The sequence below is a fragment of the Manacus candei genome, unplaced genomic scaffold (assembly GCF_025592945.1).
Source record: "Manacus candei isolate 608988 ecotype Guabito, Panama unplaced genomic scaffold, ASM2559294v1 h1tg000021l, whole genome shotgun sequence".
NCBI lineage: Eukaryota > Metazoa > Chordata > Aves > Passeriformes > Pipridae > Manacus > Manacus candei.
Genome location: NW_026138069.1, coordinates 3,116,304 through 3,135,708, shown reverse-complemented (window position 1 = coordinate 3,135,708; position 19,405 = coordinate 3,116,304). Strand labels below are relative to the sequence as shown.

Genomic DNA, 19,405 nt, shown 5'->3' with positions numbered 1-19,405 from the left:
GTACAGTTAACTGAGCTTGACATGCACACACAGCTTTGTGAAACAATAGAAATAGTTTAAGTTTCAGACCACAGATTTGAAATTGTGGAAACAGCTGGAAATACTGGCACAAAACATATTCACAAAAGAAAGAAAACATATTAGTTTAGCTCTTTAAATGACACAGAAGAAAATATGTTACTTAAAAATGCTTTTGTACTGTAGAATATTCAAAGACATTCTAATAGGTGTTTTTGGGAGACTTTTTTGTGGGTGTCTTTTTTGTTTATTTGTTTTCCAAGAGTGGTTGTTTGAATAAAATACTATGGGTGGAGAGAGATCCAGAATTTTAGCATTACACCAATTCTTCTTCCTCTTCCCCCCAAATTAGTTTGAGAATATTTTGAAAAATACAACTTCTTCCTAAAATGCAAGGTATACTGTTGTCGCCTAGAGATGTGAACATGGAACAAGGGGTTAGAGAAAAGAGCAGCTACACAACCTGTGTGTCCCTGGTACTAATACTCCATATGCTCATTTGTTTCCAATACTCTGAACTCTACTTTATTGTATCTTTATACTGATAAAAATTTTGAATGGATATATGGAAACCAGTGACAGAACCCGAGGGAATGGCCTGTAGTTGTGTCAGGGGAGGTTCAGGTTGGATATTAGAAAGATTCTTCACCCAGAGGGTGGTTGAGTGCTGGAAGGTGGTTGGCTCCCCAGGGAAGTGGTCACAGCACCAAGTCTCAGAGAGTTCAAGAAGTGTTTGGCAGTACTCTCAGGCACATGGTGTGACTCCTGGGGATGGTCCTGTGTAGGGATAAGGGTTGGAGTTGATGATCCTTGTGGTTCCCTTCCAACTCAGCAGATTCTGTGATTCTGTAGTAACCATACAACAGAACAAGCATGGATGAAAAAAAAGTCATTACAGCACTATCAGTCTCTTATCTTTTCATCATTCCTTAGTTTATAAAAAAAGGATGCAAAATCAGTATTCTTTATGCATTAACTGAAAGAAAATCTTCGGATTTGCTCCTTTACACAGGTATCATTAAAGCCTGTGTAGAGTCGGTATTTATACTTCGGTAACGATTGACTGACTCATCTTTAGCACTTTTTCCACTGTCAGCAGAGTCTCCATTTTACTCTCCCATGGAAATCTATTCAATAACAATATCAGAACACTTGCACTTCAAGTGCATAACTAATTAACAAAAGCAGAGCTTTATGATTTTTCCAGATCTTTGCAAATCAAGTTTCCACTGCTGAAGGGCCAGAATACATCACGAACATTCATCATCAGGAACATTTTACTGAGTTAAAAAAGAAGCAGACACAAGCTCTTGCTGAACCTGAATTTGCCTATTTTTATTGTATTTCATAAAGATTTTTTTTTGCCATGCTCATTACCATGGAAACCAAAAAATGCTGAATCCAACAATGGATTTGGAGCAAGCACTCAGCCTACAGCAATATGCCACAGCTAAATGAGAAATAGCAGAAGAAGCAAAAAGGAGCAAACGTGAATGAGGAAACACTGAGATGAATGCGAGTTCAGATCAGCTCATCTCTGAAACTATTTTTACTGTAGTTAATTATTAAAACTGCTGTGACATACATCCAGATGCAGTAGTACTTCACAGTGAAGAGAACAGATACAGCAATTTACTCTGTAACACAGTTAAGCAAGCCTTAGAGACAACATATAAGCGCACACAACTTTTTCCTAATGTTACTCTGACCAAGTCCACACAAACTAACACAATAAAAATCAGAATACAAGCTAGATGAGGATAAACAATGGCACTGGTATGAAGAAGAAATACTTGATGCAACTAAGACATAGGTATTAGTCAGACTGACTTAATAAAACGGGTACCGAGTAACTGTGAGACAGTGTTGATTTTTCTGATATCAGAAAAGGACTGTGTAAGGGGAGGCTCAGCTTGGACATTAGGAGCAATTTCTTCACAAAAAGGATGATTAGACATTGGAATGGACTGCCCAGGGAGGTGGTGGAAGGCATTTAAGCTGTCCTTAAAGGCATTTAAGGAAAGACTGGACATGGCACTCAGTGCCATGGTCTAATTGACATGGTGGTGGTTCAGTCAAAGGTTGGACTCCATGATCTCAGAAGTCTTTTCCAACAAAATTGGTTCAGGATGAATCTGTGTGACAAAGAAGTCATTTTGAGTATGCAGCTGAACATGGAATTTCAGAGCTCATATAAAATTTCAGTTTTTTAAAAAGTTGTATTTTATTTACAGTGTGAAGAAATAAGAAAATGATAATATTCTATGTGACAACAGCAGCAGTCAAAGTACTGTGTCAGGACTCATTGTTTACAGTTTCAAAATTATCTTGTAAATTGGAAAAATACTTGGAAAGGAACTATACAGACAAGACAAAGACAAGAAACATCTTGTCCTAGTATAGAAAAATACAGATTATTTAGGTTATTCTAAAAACATGTAAAGAAGTAACTGTTCACATTTTTCCAGTAAAAAGATTTCTAAATATATCAAGTTCTAAAATTAAGAGAGAATTTAAGCAAGCTTGGAAACAGAGGTGAGCCAAATTCAGGCCAAGTTAAACTGCTGTGGGTTTTTTTTAACAGATAAGATTATTTACTTCAGAAAAATCACCTCTTGAAATTATGCAAGATTGGTCCTTTTCCTTACCTTTCAATACAATGAACTGTCAATAACAAAGAGAGGAAAACTAGCATCACTACCTTGTCTTCTTCTTTGCTATCTCAGAACAAGCAGAAGATGACAATTTAGGTCAGTGGTCTCCCATACGCTGGATACCAGGACTCTCACTCAGTATTCTACATTTTCTGAGCCTGTGCCAAACAGGTGATTCTTGTGGATACAGGACACTTACCAGGGCAAATCCTCTGACACTTACAACAACATTCTCATAATCCAGTCTAACTTTCAACTCGAATAACTGCAGTTTCCTTAACGTACATCTTCCAAATTACATCTAAAGACAAAGTGCCTTTTCACTGCCACAGAGATGCCAGATTTCACCCAGGGAGTGGAAGCTTTGCACCACTGCACCAAACAGTTCCAAGAGCTAATATGTGAATTTGCAAAATGCTGTTAGATCCTACAGGATGAGGAGTGACATCAAATGGAAGCAATTATCCCATTAGCAAAAAACCTTTTTTTTTCCTTATGCAAGGCATCAGAATCTCTCCAAACATTCTTGTGGTAGAAATTAATTAAGGCAAGGTGGGGATTCAGACAATATCTTGGCTCTACCATTGCACCAAAGAACTAATCAAGTACAGAGCAATCTAAACTAGCATAGTTTTCTCAATAGACCACCAATCTAGTTTCAGTTTTTGAATAAAAGAAAGCATTACTGACAAAACTAATTTAGCATATTTACCCTGAAAAGCATTCCGTAGAATTGGGCAGGTTTTAAGGATGCGGAAAAACTATTTATTCCTCTAAATTTTAGGACAAAGTTGCCAGGGTAAAAAGATGCCAGACAGGCATGGAGGAGGGCTCTGCAGAGGGACCTGGACAAACTGGAGAGTTGGGCTGATTCCAACAGGATGAGGTTCAACAAGGCCAAGTGCCGGGTCCTCCACTTTGGCCACAACAACCCCCTGCAGCACTACAGGCTGGGCACAGAGTGGCTGGAGAGCAGCCAGGCAGAAAGGGACCTGGGAGTTTGGATTGACAGGAAGCTGAACATAAGCCAGCAGTGTGCCCAGGTGGCCAAGAAGGCCAATGGCATCCTGGCTTGGGTCAGGAACAGTGTGGCCAGCAGGACTAGGGAAGTGATTCTTCCCCTGTACTCAGCACTGGTGAGGCCACACCTGGAGTACTGTGTCCAGTTCTGGGCCCCTCAGTTCAGGAAGGATATTGAGGTGCTGGAGCAGGTCCAGAGAAAAGCAACAAGGCTGGTGAAGGGACTCGAGCACAAGTCCTATGAGGAGAGGCTGAGGGAGCTGGGGTTGTTTAGCCTGGAGAAGAGGAGGCTCAGGGGAGACCTCATCACTCTCTACAACTCCCTGAAAGGAGGTTGTAGCCAGGTGGGGGTTGGTCTCTTCTCCCAGGCAGCTATCAGTAAGACAAGAGGGCATGGTCTTAAGCTCTGCCAGGGGAGGTTTAGGTTGGATATTAGGAAGAAATTCTTTACAGAGAGGGTAATCAGGCATTGGAATGGGCTGCCCTGGGAAGTGGTGGATTCTCCGTCCCTGAGGTTTTTAAGATGAGCCTGGATGTGGCCCTTAGTGCCTTGGTCTGGTAACCACGGCGGTGTTGGATCAAGGGTTGGACTTGATGATCTCAGAGGTCCCTTCCAACCCAGCTGATTCTATGATTCTATGAAGTAACTGTGAGATTTCTTTGGAAAATATCTCAGAACTACAACCTGAAGACTGTATAAAATTTGCATATATTCATTTAGATGAGGTTGACAACCCTGCGTTTAAGCAACAGTCTGTGTGCATCTGTCTGAAGATGAACAGAGAAAGGAAGAACAAAATCTCTGCAAAAATGCACTATTAAAAAAGTAGCTGCATTGCAATTTTGCATCAAAACAAAAACAAGATTATCAGTTTTTAGCATGAATTAAATGAACAGAACTCAGGTTCTACTGAAATTCCAGATAAATAAATTTTTATAATGTGACTACAACAAGACATAAAATCCCAGCTGAAATGGACCACAACAGTGAAAAAGTGCTGTTAATAAAGCAGAAACTTCTCATGTAAAAAGAAATAGATTTTCTTTTAAGAGCTACACAGATTTCCTTGTCAAACAATCATAATCCCAATGCCACATGGACAAATCAGCAGAAAGGCCCCCTTTTGATAGGTGATTTCACACGCTTAGACTGCACATTGAAAAACATAGATATTTGCCATCTTGATACCAGTAGTACACAGCTACTTAAAAACAGGGGTATGAATTTCAACTAACTATTCAGCCAAGTAGGTTGACTTGGATCAACCGAGTAGATAGTTATAGTAAAACTGTAACTACCTGTTACGTTTCACAGGTAGACAGAAGAACACTGCCCTTAGGACTTCATACAAAGAAGAACATTGGTTCTGTCTTCATACAAATCATACAATAAGATTACTATCATTCTAGCTAGCTCTTGTCTAATTCACAAATCACTTCTTTATTCAGTATTTCAGAATACCTTTAAAGAGAAGGAAGAAAACCTATAGAAACAAACTGGAATGCAGAATTAGGACAAATACAACAATGAAGTACATGGCATGTATTTATAAGACCTGAACATATAACTACAAAATACAAAAGCAAAGTGAGTGACCAAAGCTGGGGATGGTGGAGAGCATACAGAAACTGCAAAATGCATTTGAATAAGAATGATGTAAAATGATCATCCTTACAATACAATACACTTAATAAAAGATGCCTGGAGCTTTTTTTAAAAAGGCAACAGTCAAGAAACAACCCGCTACAGCTTGTGATAAAAACTAAATATCTCACATACTTTTTGTCATATGTTAAAAATAATGGTGATCTCTTTGTCAGTGTTTTTACAGTACAAAATAAACAGCTCTGAGCCATATCACCAATTCATGATGGAATAGCATCCTCCAAGTGAAAAAAAAATTTTCTCCAAGTGAATGTTTACAGGAGATAAACATTAAGCTGTTCAGCTTTGCCACAACTTACATGCCTTGACATACACAAAGTTTCGTGTTTGGTGAATGTTAAAAATAAAGACTGAGGTGTCTTGAAGATTCAGGTATCTTTAGTCTTGGCAGGGGCGTGAGAAGTGGTTTTTTCCAGGATTCCAGCATAGAATTAAATGCCCAAATTCTGTCTCACTTATATTTTCGACCCTACAGTCCTTTTTCTGAATCTGATCCTTGCTCCCAAAGTTGCCAAGGTCTTAGTTAACAATTTGTCTGCTACTGTGCATCTAATCGCCTGTTGCTTCTGGCAATAATAATGTAACAGACATAGATTTCTTTAGCAAAAATTGAAGCAACAGGAAAATCCCCAAATCAGTCGAGACATTTTGCCTCGAAGGTCTTGCCTGACCTATGCCAAAATATTGCTAAACTGCTACAGCTGCTACAGAGGATACTAAAATGCTCCACACATTTGAAAAAAGAATCCCAGTAAAGTTATGCCCTTTCAAAAAGCACTTCAGAAGTTTACAAAATCCACATGGAATACAATCCCTATTATTTACATACAGAAAAGACAATACTTTTAGCAAATATTTCTACAATGACCCTAACAATAGCCAACTTCCCTTCTTACTCTAGCAAAATCTTCCCTGAACATTCGCAGGGGTTTGTTAGAGAACAATTTGGGGATTTCCTTTTCTTCTACTAATGAACAGGTTGGACAGTTTGCAGAATATCTCAGCCTCATCTGCAAACATCTTGTAATGATTATTTTGGGGAGTGGAAGAACATCTGCCTTCCAGAATCCAGCATCAAAGTATTTGCATGATTCTTCCTGACACACTATTGTTTTGTATCTTGTCATTACTATGTTTATATATAGCAGCTCTCTCCTATGCAGGCAGATGTTGTAATGCCCTATAAGTAAATGTGATTGCTTATTATTTAAAAAGTGGTTAATGTTAGCTATGAACAGATATACTAATCCAGTGTATTTTTTGGGACCAAAAAGTACTAATCTCTACATAGTTTCTGCGTAGATTGGATAGAATCCCTAAAATCAGTCTGATCTGTGTGGATATCTGTAAGGAGGTTATAGCCATGTATTATCAGTGAAACATCTCTAAAACGCATTGAAGCTCATTCTCCTTCAATGACTATTCCTGTTTCCTGTGCCTATTTTTTTTTTACTTCAGCTTCATTCTGATTAGCTAAATATAAACTTCTATAATCTGCAAAAGTCTGCTATCAACACATGATTAAACTAACTACATATGCAATACAAACACTCCCCCAAAAAAGGTGTATCTCTTGTGGTAAATTTTCCCAGGTTCAGCAGATCTTGAGGATAATCATAAAATAATATAGAAATGATTAGCAGAAAAACAAAAAAGGTGTATACCAAAATAATTTTTCTTAAAATTAAAGTTTTTATGAAATCATCCCTCTACTTTTAAATAGTGATCACACTTTGCCATGCCATCCCCATGTGAAGGATTCCTGCAGAACACCCTTCTAACATGTCCCTCTCTTTTTTCAGCTTTTGTGTGGAGCTATTCTTTCTCATAAGGTCCTCAGCTTCACTGGACTGGTCATACTGGTGACCCCCAGCTTTCATGCTGACAACTCTCTAACCATCACATCAATCTTCCCTAGGCTGTTTATTTACATCTCTGACATAGAAGGTGTTCAGAATCTTCTACATATCACTCCTCTCCTGCTTCCATTTTCAGTTGTTTCTCTGCCAAATCGTGAAAGGTAAAGCTTTTTAGATGTTTCTACTACACTCCTTGCTTTAGCAGATACCATTCAAATGCTCAGTGCTTTGTTAAGTCTGGTTATTTCAGCCTTTATATATTGTGGTTGTGTTACTTTGTATGGTAATGTGACATGACACAACAAGATGCTCTGTGTTAAAGAAAAAAGATCTCTGAGATCTCTGTGCATTTCACAATATGTCAGAAACAAGTATTACAGAATCAGTCTCAGCCTACTTTGATTAAAGGAAAAAAGTAGTCTACCTGACTTCCTGATACTCTAATTCCTTAAAAACATACTGCTCCGGGGAACACTTGACTTCTGGTAAGTGAAGTCTTCCCCACTCGTGTAGGATCATACTTCACATTTGTTCCTATTTAAATTAAAAAGCTAAACAGAAACATGAAACTATTTTAAGCAAAAATGAACAAGTCTGGTCTAAGGAGTCTATCCCTTATTTACTATCTTTGGAAGAGGTGGATTTTCAATTAACACTTTTAACTTTTCTGATTTCCCTTAGGGCTGATAAGAATACAAAAGAAACATGTATTTTAAAAAATCAGGAACTTAATTATTAACATAATAAAATAAAAATAATAAGAAAACATCCAACTGGCTGATTTTGTTCCAGGTATATAAGAATTGAAGTAAATCATGGGTTCTGCCATTTTTTATAACTTTTCCACAGGTTTTACTAGTTACTAGAGATTTGGATTTTTTATTTTAAAAAATTTAACTTGTCCACTACTAATATCCACTACTGCGGATCATTACATTGTGCAGGAAATGAGAACTCACAAATTAGGACATACCAGAACTAAGAGTACTGATGCAACAGTACATTTATCTGCTTAACAAATTTCTATATCCTTCTACTCAAAATCCCAAGGAAAACCCCTGGCTAAGGTAAAGCCTCCTGCTTGCGAGACATCACACACAGTATAAATACAGTTCTTTCTCCCCTTGCACCTGTTTGCATCTGTCACTTTTCCACCTTGGGTCACATATGCACCATACAAATAAAAGCTGTAACTTTCATAAATTTTATAACTTTTACAAATTGAAGGGCATGAAAGCACTGCTATATTTCCTAAGCTGAACACAGAGATTTGCAATAAAAATTGTTAAATAGTGTTACATACAATCAGGTGCCTGTATCTGCCAAAATCAGACTATGCCTGATAATTTATTACAGCCAAGTACTCTATCTAATGACACGTAAGTCGGAGTAGTGAGGCCTTTTAAGATCAAGATATTATTTTAGCCCCACTGGCTGTTGTGGGCCCTGAACAGCTGCTTAATTTCAATATGGACTTTAAACATTTTTAGTCTGTCTTATGTGACGTCCAGTACAGCAGACAAAACATATCCTGAGTTAAAAGTGGCAGAAACCTTATAAAATGTTAAAATCAATATCATTGCTCTGGAGCAGAAGGAGTAGATATTTCCTAAACTGGTCTTCTGATCCTGTTGCATTGGAGTAATTTTCAACAGAGGCAAAAGAACACAAAAGAGTTTTCCCTTCCCTGTTACACCTCCATTTACCTGCCTCATCAAAAAAGGCCTTTCACCATGAAACAATAATGCTTCTCAAGTTGCTTGCATTCCCCAAATAAAAAAGTGAAAATATAGGACATCTGAATATCTTTTTTTTCCTCGCTAGCATATATGCAGACATTATAAAAAAAACCCAGGCTTTTACCACTGATGTTAAAACTCATACTAACTGAAAAAGCCTGAGACTATTTTAAGGAAATATTTTCATAAAACTATACTATGGTTTCAGTATGGTTAAAAAAATATTCAAAATTAACCATCAGAAAACCTAACAGTATCCAGAACCTCACCAAAAAGCGATGAAGAATGTTTTTTTTAATGATCTCTCAAAGCCATTACAAAGACAACAGAATGCATGCGATATTTGAGCAACAAAATTTAAAAGGTTTCAACAACACTACTATAAAGCTAAGAAGTTAATAGTTATGATGCCAGAAATCTTGACATCATTGCAGTTAAATCAAAAAGTAACATATATCTGAAAAAGATCTGTTTAGAATATGTATGTTGTAGCCAATAAAGACGTGAGAGTGAAAAGTAAATTGAGATCCAGCACACAAAAATGAAATGCATCACAACTAAATGCATGTGAACAACCTGGCTGAATGTCTTCAAAATCCGTGCTGGATTTTTGGTGCCAAATGTAAAGGGGATTTACTGTAACAAACATATATTTCAAGATAATATTGTAAACCAGTCTTCAGTATTTGTACATAAAATTATTTGAAGTAGATTCAAAAGGGTCTGTATTCTTCCCCAAATCATTACTATCTTTTTTTTTTCATTTGAGCAAGAAATGGAAAATGTTTTCTAAGGAAATGACTTAATTTGGTAAAGATCATACAAAAGCATTTTTTCATATTTTAATAGAGCTAAATTTCTAGTTCTAAATAAATTTAAAACAGGAACAAAAGGAGAAGCGGCTCTAGTCTGGTCTGCCCAGATTGGTACCAGACAAGAAGAGACAAAATAGATGGCAAACCTGTAAGGATCAGAGAACTGACCTTTAACTGAATTTTGCAACTTTGTGGTCAATATACTCAGTGATCTTATGTTCATGAAAGAGAACACTTCTGGAAGCAAACACTCTAAACCTACCTACTCACATCAGATGATGTATTTCAATAGAGATGGAGTTTAAAAGCAGTATTGTGCATTACCCGCATTGTAACTGAAAAGCCTGTGTTACCTGAAGCAATAATTCAAATGGACAGTTTCTCTCTAAGGAATACGTGTTTGACTGTTGTTTTTCCCTATACTGTTGTTGCAAAAAGGTCACAACTGTATAAAATACACAGGAGTGGAGTCATGATCTCATGCCAAGTCAGTCAAAATGAATGCCATTCCCAGCTTTGTGAATGACTTGCAACATTAGTAACAAAATTATTTTCTCCTTTCTGTTCATCTGTACAATAACACTTGCCTTCACCAGGTTGTTGTGGGAATTAATTATGGATATGTTAATATTTAGGAAGCATCATAAGCTGCATCCATTCCTACAAAAATTCGTCCTACAGTAGCTTGACTGTTTTTCAGAACAACAATTATCTATCTTTTTTTATTTGTTTGTACAGTTCTCAGAACAATAGGGTCTTAATCCTTGACTTGGACAGCTAGAGACCATTGAAACATAAATAATTAGAAAACAATATGAGTTGAGAGGTTTTAGTGAAGTGTTATACTTCCCAGGGCTCCAAGGCACAGAGCATTTAAATGACCAGAATTTAGCCAAAGCAAAGGGAATTGGGGACAAGGAACCATAGCTCTGGTTGCTTCTAACAACTTTGGTGGCTTGTTCTTGAAAGAGCAGGGATACAAAAAAGAAGGCTGCTGGAATGCATCTGTGAGAAAAGAACACTACTTAGAGGAGCATGGGGACTGCAAATATAGTTGTCTTTTCAGTGAGGCATTTAGGGCAAGAGCTTTTTATGTATCTGCCAGCTCTACTGTATCTGTAAATTATGAACAAACACAGTAGAAAAAATGGGGGGTTGTTTGGGTGGGGTGTTTTGAGAAACAGCATATAAACACACAATTTGCCAAAAGAGATACACATCAACAAGAAAGAAACAGCTACCAATGGTAGCTGTTTTCTCTTGAGATGTGTTCTGTGCATATCTAGGCTGCCTTTATCATGAGTATACCCACTACATTCAAGGTGGAGTCTCCAGAAGTATTAGCTGTGTGTCATGATATACATCAAGAACATCCCCCTGCTTCCCATCAGAAGTAAAAAGGTTGGAGCCAGTCCAAGTGCTCGAGTAGCTCCTAATTTGGTCCTTCATCTACAGCATCTAATAGCTTCAAGTACCAAGCATAAAGGGTATGACATGGAGTTTGTGCCAACATTTCCAAGTAAAACAATTACTGAACAATTAAGTAACAATTTCTTCATTGCCTGTCCTCACATTTGTTCTGTTGTTGGTGACTTCTAAGCTTTGTACTCTCTGAAAGTGAGTATAAGAAATCTGGACTTGTTTAGAAATGAAAGACTGATGGGAAGCATGACTGCCAGCACTAATGTGAAAAATAATTCCTTCCAAGTGACAAATGAAGAAATGCTCTGCTTCCAGTCAGGCTGGAAGATACCTGGAGGACAAGCAATTTCCACAAGGTGATGAATGAAAAGGAAGTAGAATGCTGAGACGAAAGGCTGGAGTGCTTCCAGCAAAACATGAATTTAGGGTGCGGCAAATGAAAGCAGTCTTCAGGGCAGAAAAAGGGAAAAGAGTCAGGTTTAATACACCACCTACAATTTTTATTTTCCTAAATAAAGGAATTAAAGCAATTAAAGTAATATATTAGGAAAAAAATGGAGAATTGCAACAGAGACTACGTAAACATTATTTTCAACCACTGATCAGACTATGTAGAATACACATGCAACAAGAAACAAATTAAACATTTACCTAGATATAGCAAATTAATATTATCCCGATATTTTAGAACAGCCTGAATCCCATTAAATTATTATATAATGTCATTATTACATTGTGCATCCAAAACTCTTTTATGCTCTCAGTAAACAATACGTAGTTAATATATACATAATTTTAAACACATTAACCCACTCCTTTAAGTAATCTACTTAATGCACAATAAAAATTATGGCAAATATGTCTTTCCAACTGTTTAGATCCATCAACCCCTCTTGTATTTGCAGTTTGATATGAAAAAACTTCAATAGATTAGAATGATAAGGCTTTTTCAAAAGACTGAGAAGCAATATGCATAGTTTGACGTGATCTGAAATAGATGCTGAATCTCTGTTTTTGAAAAAAGAGAAATAAAGTTATCTTTCTTTTTAACTGAATTAAATTGAAAAAAGTCTTAGAAAGTCCTAATATCTTACCTGTTGATATGCTTCATAGATTACATCAAACAAGAAAGCTTGAGGCATTTCACTCGCTCTGTACCTGGCACGTTCCAATGAGTGGTCTAAACAGCCATCTGCAGCAGAGGCAACAACAGTAGAAACTAGAGGACGAATTGCTCCTGCTGCCTGTGGAACAAAACACAAAGAGAAACCTAAATGTTATTAATATTAATGTATATGAGATAGCTGTAGTCAAAAAAAGCTTTAAAATACATTTTTCCCCTCTTTATCTTTCTACATCTCATGACGCATGTCATACTACCTAGTCTGTGTGACACTTTCAACACTAACATAGCAATGGAGGACTGTATAAGTACACATGGAGGGACAATTTACAAAAAAAATCTTAAGTCCTTCATATCTACTGCAAATACACTTACAGATCTGAAATGTTCATTTTTCAGACTTTCTTCTGCACACATAGTAGGTGGTTTCTGTGAGGACAGTTCTAGGCCTATTCAGATATCAAACAGCAGCAGACACACCTGAGAGGTCTTGACAATCTACAATACCTATTGCTTTCACAGACTTCAATTTGGATAAACTGCTCAAAAACAATTTACAAGAAAACTTTCAGACAATTGAGCTTGTTCCTCTGTTTGAATTCACCCTGTGAAATACTGAGCAACCACACTTACCAGTGAAATCACAGGGAATGCAGCATTTACATCTGAAAGTATTCCATATCAAGCAGCACTATGCTCTAGAACAGATACTTAAATGCTTATATTTCAGTTTCAGTTTTGCTTAGGTTTGAAACCAATTAAACATATATCTTTGATCTTTTCATCAACATATAGTATTAAAGATCTATGGCATCTCTGAAGCAGAACTCTCCTAGCTGTCTTTAGGCATTCTGATACACCCACACTGCATCAGTCACTTATCAAATGTTCACATGAACTTTAGGAGAAGCTTAAAACAACTTGGACAAGAGTTGTCCATACAATAATGAAGAAAAAGTGCAGTGGCAGAACACTGCTTATCAAGTCACAGAGCAAACTGCATGCTCCCCAATGATGCTAACCATTGAGAACGGCATGTTCACACTATACTGTTTATTAATAATTTTTAAGAATAATAAAAAAGAATAATTGATGCTGTTTCAAAACACTTGGAACTATACAACATCTTAAATCAGGATACCTAGAAAATCATCCCAATGCCTAATTCTGCCACTTTTCACAGCAGCCTCGGAAGATTTTCTGAGGCTTCATGAATTTTGACACAGAAAAAGAAGAGGTCCCTTATCCCATAACAGCACTGATATTAATGATTTTATTTATCTTTGTTGGCAAATCCTGCCCTCATACATGAGTCTTGTCCATTCTTAGAAGACTTCTGACCTCAAATAAGCATACAGTGGTAGAACGAGACAAAAAAGTGAGTCCAAAATTTTTGTACTCTCAGAAGAAAAGAACTAGTTGTCTTCCCTCCCCCTTTCACACTACTTAACAATAAAACAAAGGGGAATGCAGTCAGAGTGTTGAGCCCTTTATGAGCTCTAAATCACAGCTCCTTAGTTCATTCTTTTACAGAATAAGAACAGACATATGAACCAATTTCTCACGCCCAAAGAGTTCTAATATGCATGAGCTACCGGGAAGGGTGAAGGGAGAGAAAAGATTCAAAAGATTCGTGTGACAGGAGAAATATCTGAACTACTTTCTCAAAATCTGAAAAGCACTTTTACTTTCTAATACATGGAAAGAGATATCTATATAAAACACCAAACAGAGCAAAACACTATCATCCAATGGCAAAAATGTGGTACAGAAAGATCAGTAAAACTGTGAAATCATAGAACTGTCTGTCTCTTAAGAGGTAATCTAGTTCTTCTTTCTGACCCAGGCAGGATCAATTTTACTTCTGTAACAGAAAAGACAAACTGAGAAAACTAAACACCACTATAATTTTAGTAATACATCAATGTATTAAATGAGGTGTAAATTTAACAGATGTACTTAGAGTAAAAGCTCTGCATAGCAGAAGTAGAGAGACTAAATTATCTGCAACTTGTCCCCTATTTCCTATGATTCAAGGACATGGATTATTACATCTATATCCCAGCTGCTGGGCATTTGGACTATGTTATTTTGCTCTGCCGTCATATTTTAATTGGTCAGGCACACACACAAAAATTGTAAAATTAGAAGGTCATGGGAAAAGAGAGAGAGCAGCATGCTAGCCACAGCTTTTTTGTAATTAGCTGTATATTTGATTTTTTTTTTCTGGAACAGTTACCATTCCAGAAAACCAGTTAGCAAAAGAGAATTCCTTAGGCTGTTCCAATATTTTATTACAGTTTTTAACAATCATGTCATGTTACATTTTAAGCATAAAACAGACTGGAAGAATACAATGTGCCTTGCGTAACCAAATCTCACAAGTGAAACATCCACTCTGAGGAACAAAAAGCCAAACTGCAATTCTAAATAAAATTGAATACTCAAAATTGTTTTCTTAAAAGAACTCTGAAACACATTGTTTTCTTGCCATCTGGTTTATTGCACAATAAAAATTTATGAATGTCTATATCGGTATCTTTGTGTCAATACTGAACCACAATTCCTGCTCTGCTGAGGCCTAGCTCTTCCAAAGATTCAGAAAACTAAATCCAAATGCAACATTTTTTTAAAGCCCCCAATTAACTTCTCAAGTAATTGAAAGCTTCGCAGCACATAAAATTTAAAAAATGCATTTTTCAAACAACTTATAGTTTGGCTTCACATTACACCAGAACTGAGTCCAGTGTGACAGGCTCAGTTTCTCACCTGTCTTCCTGCCATTTCAATAAGAAATCACAAGTTGGGCACAATAAGATTTCTTCTGCAGCAGGTCCACCCAAACTATACCTGACACTGACTGAAAACATGAAATTAAATACAAAGAATAAGATTCGTGTCTGACTTCTGATCATGCAAGGGACAGAAATTCTATGTATGCAATAACAGAATAATTAGCAGTCATTTGATTTTAAAAAAAATAAACAGGTTTTATTCCAAAAAAGGACAATTCAGTCCACGACTGAAAGCAGAATGGAGAGCTCTAGTGCTTAGCAAAGCCAAGAAGTTTCTAATGCATAGAAAACCTTCATATGATGAGCAGCTGGTATCCAAAAGCCCACAATCCATAAGCTAGAGCATACCTGCTAAGGTGCAGCACTGAGTCAAAACCTTAAAATCCTGAGGCAAGATACAGAAATTGGTTGTACTGGCTCAAGTTTCTGCAGGACCTTTCTCTGTCTCAGCGCACACCCATATGGGCTCCCTCAACCAGACGATGCGACCCAACACAAGGCTGTGTCTACCACCTACCTCAGCGACACGTGAAATACATTAGTTCCTAAGGCCACTTTCAGACTGGGTGAAACTGGGATCAAGCAAGGGAAAATACTGGCCTTGTATGCCCTGCACCATTTTCATATGGCACAAGAGAGCTGAGTTCCTAACACAGGAAACCTTGCATCTGCAGTATGCTGGTATATGCCAGCACAGCTGCCAAACCCACACTGGTTTACACAGACCTCACCACACATGCTTCTACTTCTGAAACTGGCTCGTGGGTATCTTCATTCATGGTGTAAGCATAATATTTGGCATGTAAAAACAGAAGAATTGAGTTTTGTGAGTTTTGTTCTTGTATAAAGGCCAAAGAGGAGCACAGTTTAACGTGTATGGCTCATTCTGCGGTATTTCCTTCTGGTTAGTGCAAGCCGCCTCCCCACTCTGAGAAGCACAAAGCCTTTTCTGAATTCCACTCCCAGCAGCCCTGCAATGAACTAAACAGGGAATTTTTTTTTAGGAGCTTAAGACAGGGCTACAGACTAATTTTTTTTAGTTCAGAAACTTAAACATTAGGGCACAGTAGGGACAATAATACATTAAGGTACTACTGGGTCTTACACTGACATTTCCCTACTCAGAGGTCTCCTCTTCCAATTTCTAATCATTATGACCCAGATCTCAAGCAGGTTTGCTTTCAAAATCATATACAAAATGCATCATACACCCTTCCTGAATGTGAAGTGGATAGTTATCCTGAATTTCTTTAAATGTCCACTTTACAGCCTTCAAGCCACTCCACTCCTAAGACAGTTAAGCATTAGTTTTGGTGAACTTAGCATGTCCAGGAAATGCATATACACTTCTTTCCCCCAGTTTTCCATATTCTGGGAAATAAATCAGTTAAAGTATCAAAATATTCCTTCATAGCACAGCAAACATTGAAGAGAATATTGCTAACCAGTTAGTTTTCCTTTGCAAACAGAATACTGTAAGAAAAAACATCCTTTTAATCTATCACTTCCTTAAAACAATCCTAAAATGTTGTAAGAACACAGAATTCCATCAACCTCAGATGAAGTGACAGACTCATATCACTCAGAAGCAAGCTCACCCATCCATCTGCTGAAACTGAACCCGCCTCTAGATGCTTTCAGAAACAGTAAGTGTCTTTTATGACCCGTTTTTAAACAGCACAAATCAAAAACATTTACAAACAAGTTCTCAGTTTTGTATTCAGTTTTTTTACTGAGACCACAGTATGCATTAAAGATTCAATGGTGACTGGAAAAAGGTAGAGAATGAAGTGCATCATGCACTTCAGTATAACAGGATATCACAAATATTTTCAAGAGATCCAAGGCGTACTGACTCACCTTTTTACTAAACAGTAACATTGTATTGTTCTCAGTTTATCACACTTCTACTCTGACAGGAAACTCTTTAGATGTGTGTATTCAGTGAATCCATAACCAGGGTGTGCTTTAAGATCAGATAACACAGTCAGTTCAAGGAAAGTTAAATCCAATATTAATGACATCTTTTATTACAAAATGAAGTATGAATGTTTAGACCACAGAAGCGTACACACAACACAGCAACTTGGCTAACACAACGCAGTATAGCTTAATTTTACTGAAAATTCATAAAAAATAAAAATCCTAATTTTGTTTAAAATAAGGTAATATAAGGTAATAAAAAAAAGAACCCAAACAGAATCAATTAAAATTTCCATAAGTATTACAGGGTGGGGTGGGGAGGGGGGGATGGAGTTTATCTCACAAGCAAAAAATCATCCAGCATACAACAACACAGTGCAATATTCATCCTAGACCAACACTCCCCACCTACAACAAAATACAACAAGAATAAATTATCAAAGACCCAGAAGCTCCAAAAAAGCATGAAAACCAACAGAGCCACATGGCTGATCTGGTCATTTTGGGTAGCCAGAGTTGAAACAGAACAATGCTTAACAGCTGTAAAACTCAACAAGTTGAATGATACAGACTAGGAAGAAAAAAAAGCTGCAGTGGCCCAAAATCCTTACAAAAAAATACCACAACTACAATTCCTTTTGTTTTAGAACAGTGTGGTAACAAGCTCAGACAACCACAGATCCTGCAAGCTGGCATACTAAAAAAAAAGTATGCTATGTCTTTGGCACGCCCTTGTCCCCAGTAGGCCCCAAGTACTGATGCAGACCCACAAAGTCTTACATGACCAATCTGCAACCCTGAACTTCAAGTGAGTGGGAATCACAGCCTAAAACTTTACAGAATGCCGTCATAAATGGGCAAAGTTTTCCACTCCTCTGACTCCCTTCAACTTTTTAATTACACCAACAATACTCTTCTTTTTCATTCATAGCCTCTATCACCCCTGAAATTCATTTTCCCTATGCTTTCTATCTTCTCAGCTGTCTGATAGCACTAAGTGCACATTTTATGTTTTATTTATTTTATATTTTAATTATCCTAACTAATAATTCAATGTTTTAAAATTACTTAGGAATAGGCCTGATATCAAACACATAAAGCAAGCCTGTGAGTATTAACTTAAAAAGAATGTTCCTATTCTTAATGCTTTTACATGTTTTCTCAATATTCATATTTATAAATTTTAATTCTTTCATCAGAGTTGTTTTCAACTCCGACAAGCAAAATAGCACTGAAGCAAGACTCACAAATAATTTAGCCACCCTGCCTTAGAAAAAATAAACTTGCATTGCATATATTCACTGAAAATAGAAGCACATTAGAAATACATTTTCATAATTTCAAAGCAGCTGACTTCTTTGAAACTGTATGCTGAAGATTGTGGGGCTTGTCACACTTCATAGGACAACTATATTCATCTTGAAATTCCATTAAAGTCAGTTTTATAAAGGTAAATTTGATAAACACACAAAAAATTTTATCCTGCTTTTCCATTAAGACAAGGATTGCATTAGGACAGTGTTGAACTACATAACAATAACAATCAATGTTAGCTTAGACAAGCTAGGTATCTAACAGTTTACAAATATGTCCTGGAATGTTTTTTATTGGGTGAAAGATTATTTATATGTTTCCAAACACAACCATCTCATAAGGATTTCGGTCTAAATTAGGTCTGGCCAGGAACCAGCAAAAGAAGTTCAGCATAACTATGATTAATTTCTTCTCATTTTATTCTATCAAACTGTTTCCACATGTTACTACACGGAAAGTATTCTTTTACACAGATCAAACTACTTTCCAGGAAGGGCATTCACAGCCATCTACAGTATGAAAAAAATACAGAAATAAACATTGTATTTGTGATGCATGAAACAGGTAGAAACTTGCATTTCTGTTCAGACATCTGCACTCAAACTAATTGTATCTATAGTAATCAACATACTTCAGCCACATTCAGTAATTACCATTTAAGTTAGAAGAATTCTCTACTGAAAGATTTCTTATTTCATATTTATCAAACAGAATCTTGAAAGCAAAATTCAGAAACTTAATTATAAGATTAAAATATTTCACATATTTAAGAGGATGTTATTTTCAAATTTCTTCTATTGTAAATCTGAAGGGGAGAATATCTATTAAAACAAAGACATATAACTATTGTCATAAAATAAAGCAATTAGAGAATGACTTCTAATGCACATTCAAGGTATAGCACTAAAATACCATCTTATTTTCTTAAGTTTCTTTTTTTCTTTTCCTTTTCTGCATTTTGTATCCAGCTCTTGTCTAGGGCTATAGGTTTTTTTCTCTATAACCAAAAGCTTTAGTCTGTGAGAAGTTTTATGATTCCACTGCAGAGATGGAAGAT

The 19,405-nt window shown here is 36.7% G+C and overlaps 1 protein-coding gene across 3 annotated transcripts in view; it reads right to left on the bottom strand.

Moving 5' to 3' along the window:
- CRPPA (CDP-L-ribitol pyrophosphorylase A) overlaps positions 1–19,405 on the bottom strand; it is a 108,000-nt gene that overhangs the window by 71,700 nt on the left and 16,895 nt on the right. For all 3 annotated transcript variants that reach the window (XR_007904302.1, XM_051785993.1, XM_051785992.1), the window contains exon 3: positions 12,288–12,437. Coding sequence is in view for 2 of the 3 variants with exons in the window: in XM_051785993.1 (XP_051641953.1) it covers positions 12,288–12,437 (150 nt within the window). In the remaining variant the exon portion in view is untranslated. The remainder of the gene's footprint in view (positions 1–12,287; positions 12,438–19,405) is intronic.